This window comes from Peromyscus leucopus, unplaced genomic scaffold, assembly GCF_004664715.2.
Source record: "Peromyscus leucopus breed LL Stock unplaced genomic scaffold, UCI_PerLeu_2.1 scaffold_1246, whole genome shotgun sequence".
Classification (NCBI taxonomy): domain Eukaryota; kingdom Metazoa; phylum Chordata; class Mammalia; order Rodentia; family Cricetidae; genus Peromyscus; species Peromyscus leucopus.
In genome coordinates, this window is record NW_023504387.1 from 15,213 (window position 1) to 16,975 (window position 1,763).

The 1,763-nt window shown below is 35.7% G+C and overlaps 1 protein-coding gene across 1 annotated transcript; it reads right to left on the reverse strand.

The window, feature by feature from the left end:
• Positions 1-232: 232 nt before the first annotated feature.
• Positions 233-1,323, reverse strand: LOC114687444 (olfactory receptor 10AG1-like). The gene has a single exon (XM_028862096.1). The coding sequence runs from the start codon at positions 1,225-1,227 to the stop codon at positions 247-249; it is 981 nt and encodes a 326-aa protein (XP_028717929.1). The 5' UTR covers positions 1,228-1,323; the 3' UTR covers positions 233-246.
• Between the last annotated feature and the right edge of the window lie 440 nt (positions 1,324-1,763).

The window sequence follows — 1,763 nt, forward strand, 5'->3', positions numbered from 1 at the left end:
GGGGGAATTTTGCAGTAGGTAAAGCACAATCATTTCTTGTTGACTTACAAACTTCTATTTACCCATATAAATCATGGGGAAAAAACTGATGTTTAAAAGCAGAAGATTTTTAATGAGCTTGCAGATTAAGTATGAAACATTGAGTCCATTGAGAGGAAACCATATTATCAATTTATTTATAGGATGAAATTGTGTTCTAATTAAATATACAAACATATAAAAATATTTTTTCTGATTTGAATTGTCTCACACTGCTACCAATCTGGTAAATAGCTTTCTCAGTGCCCCTGTGACATCTTTGTTCCTCAGGCTATATATTAGGGGATTAAACATTGGAGTCAAAATGGTGTAAAAAAGAGAAAGGAGTTTGTCTGTTCCTTCATACTTGTTGGACTTAGGTTTTAAATAAGTGATACTAGCTGATCCATAAAATAAAAATACAACTATGAGGTGGGAAGAGCAAGTGGAAAAGGCTTTGGTCCTTCCTGTGTTTGATGGCAATTTCAGGATGGTTGAGATGATCCTGCTGTAAGATGCAAGGATCAATATGAAGGGAACAGTGACAATCAATACAGCAAATATAAAGACTACAATCTCATTCGTAAAGATGTTACCACATGCCAATTTGAGCAGTGGAGGTATGTCACAGAAGAAGTGATTGATTTGGTTAGATTCGCAGAAGGGCAGAGACAAAATCTGATATGTCTGCCCCACCTGAATGGGAATTCCAATGACCCAGGAACCAAGCACTAGCTGGGTACACACCTTGTGATTCATGACAAGAGGATAGTGCAGAGGGTTGCAGATGGCCACATAACGGTCATAGGACATCACTGCCAGGAGGAAACACTCTGTGGCCCCCAGTATAAGGAATAGGCACATTTGTGTAGCACAGGCAAAAAAAGAAATACTTCCTTTCAGTGTGAAAAGATCCATAATCATTCTAGGAAGGGTGACAGAAACGTAACAGATTTCTAAGAAAGAAAAATTGCTGATGAAAAAATACATGGGGGTTTGCAGAGTGGGCTCAACCCTTGTGATTAGAATGATGATGCCATTCCCCAACAGGATAATTATGTAGATGAATAGGAAGATTCCAAAGAGAAACCAGTGCAATTTGGGAATATCAGAAAATCCCAAGAGAACAAATTCCATTGGTAGAGTAAGATTAGTTTCTATGATTTTCAATTTGTTTCCTCTCTGTAGGTTCACATGTTTGAATTGCATTTTCCTTTTTTCAAATAGGATGAGGTGTGTGTTTTTGTCTTTACAACTTCTATGTTTCTTTCTGAATCTTGCACTTTGTGTTTCTGGGGATGTGCTCTGAAACTACAAGCAGTAAATTCACATGAGTAAAAATGGAACCAGTTTATGAATAAAGTCTTCCAAATGTATTAGTCATGGTAGATATATATTCTAATTTCTTCAGTGAAATCCATAGATCTGTATGTTTTTATTCACTTGCCATACCAGAAGGATAATACATACATATATAATCTTGATGTTCCACTACAATGCCGTTTCTCTAGGCTTGCTGGGGCTATTCTTTTTCATAGCTTCAGTATTTGTTTAAGCTAGTTCCTAACTTTATTAAGCATTAAATCTTTCAAAAGTTATTTATCTTCGAAATTCAAAAATAACATTGACATCTATGAGACTTTATTACTATCCCTTTTTTAACACATGAATTTTCAATCTCACATGCTCTGAGCTAAAAAGACTAAAGGTTTTATTTCATTTGCCAACGACTGGATAAGAATTAC

Coding starts and splice junctions, on each gene's coding strand:
- LOC114687444 (XM_028862096.1), bottom strand. CDS start 1,227: ATGCAATTCAAACATGTGAACCTACAGAGAGGAAACAAATTGAAAATC.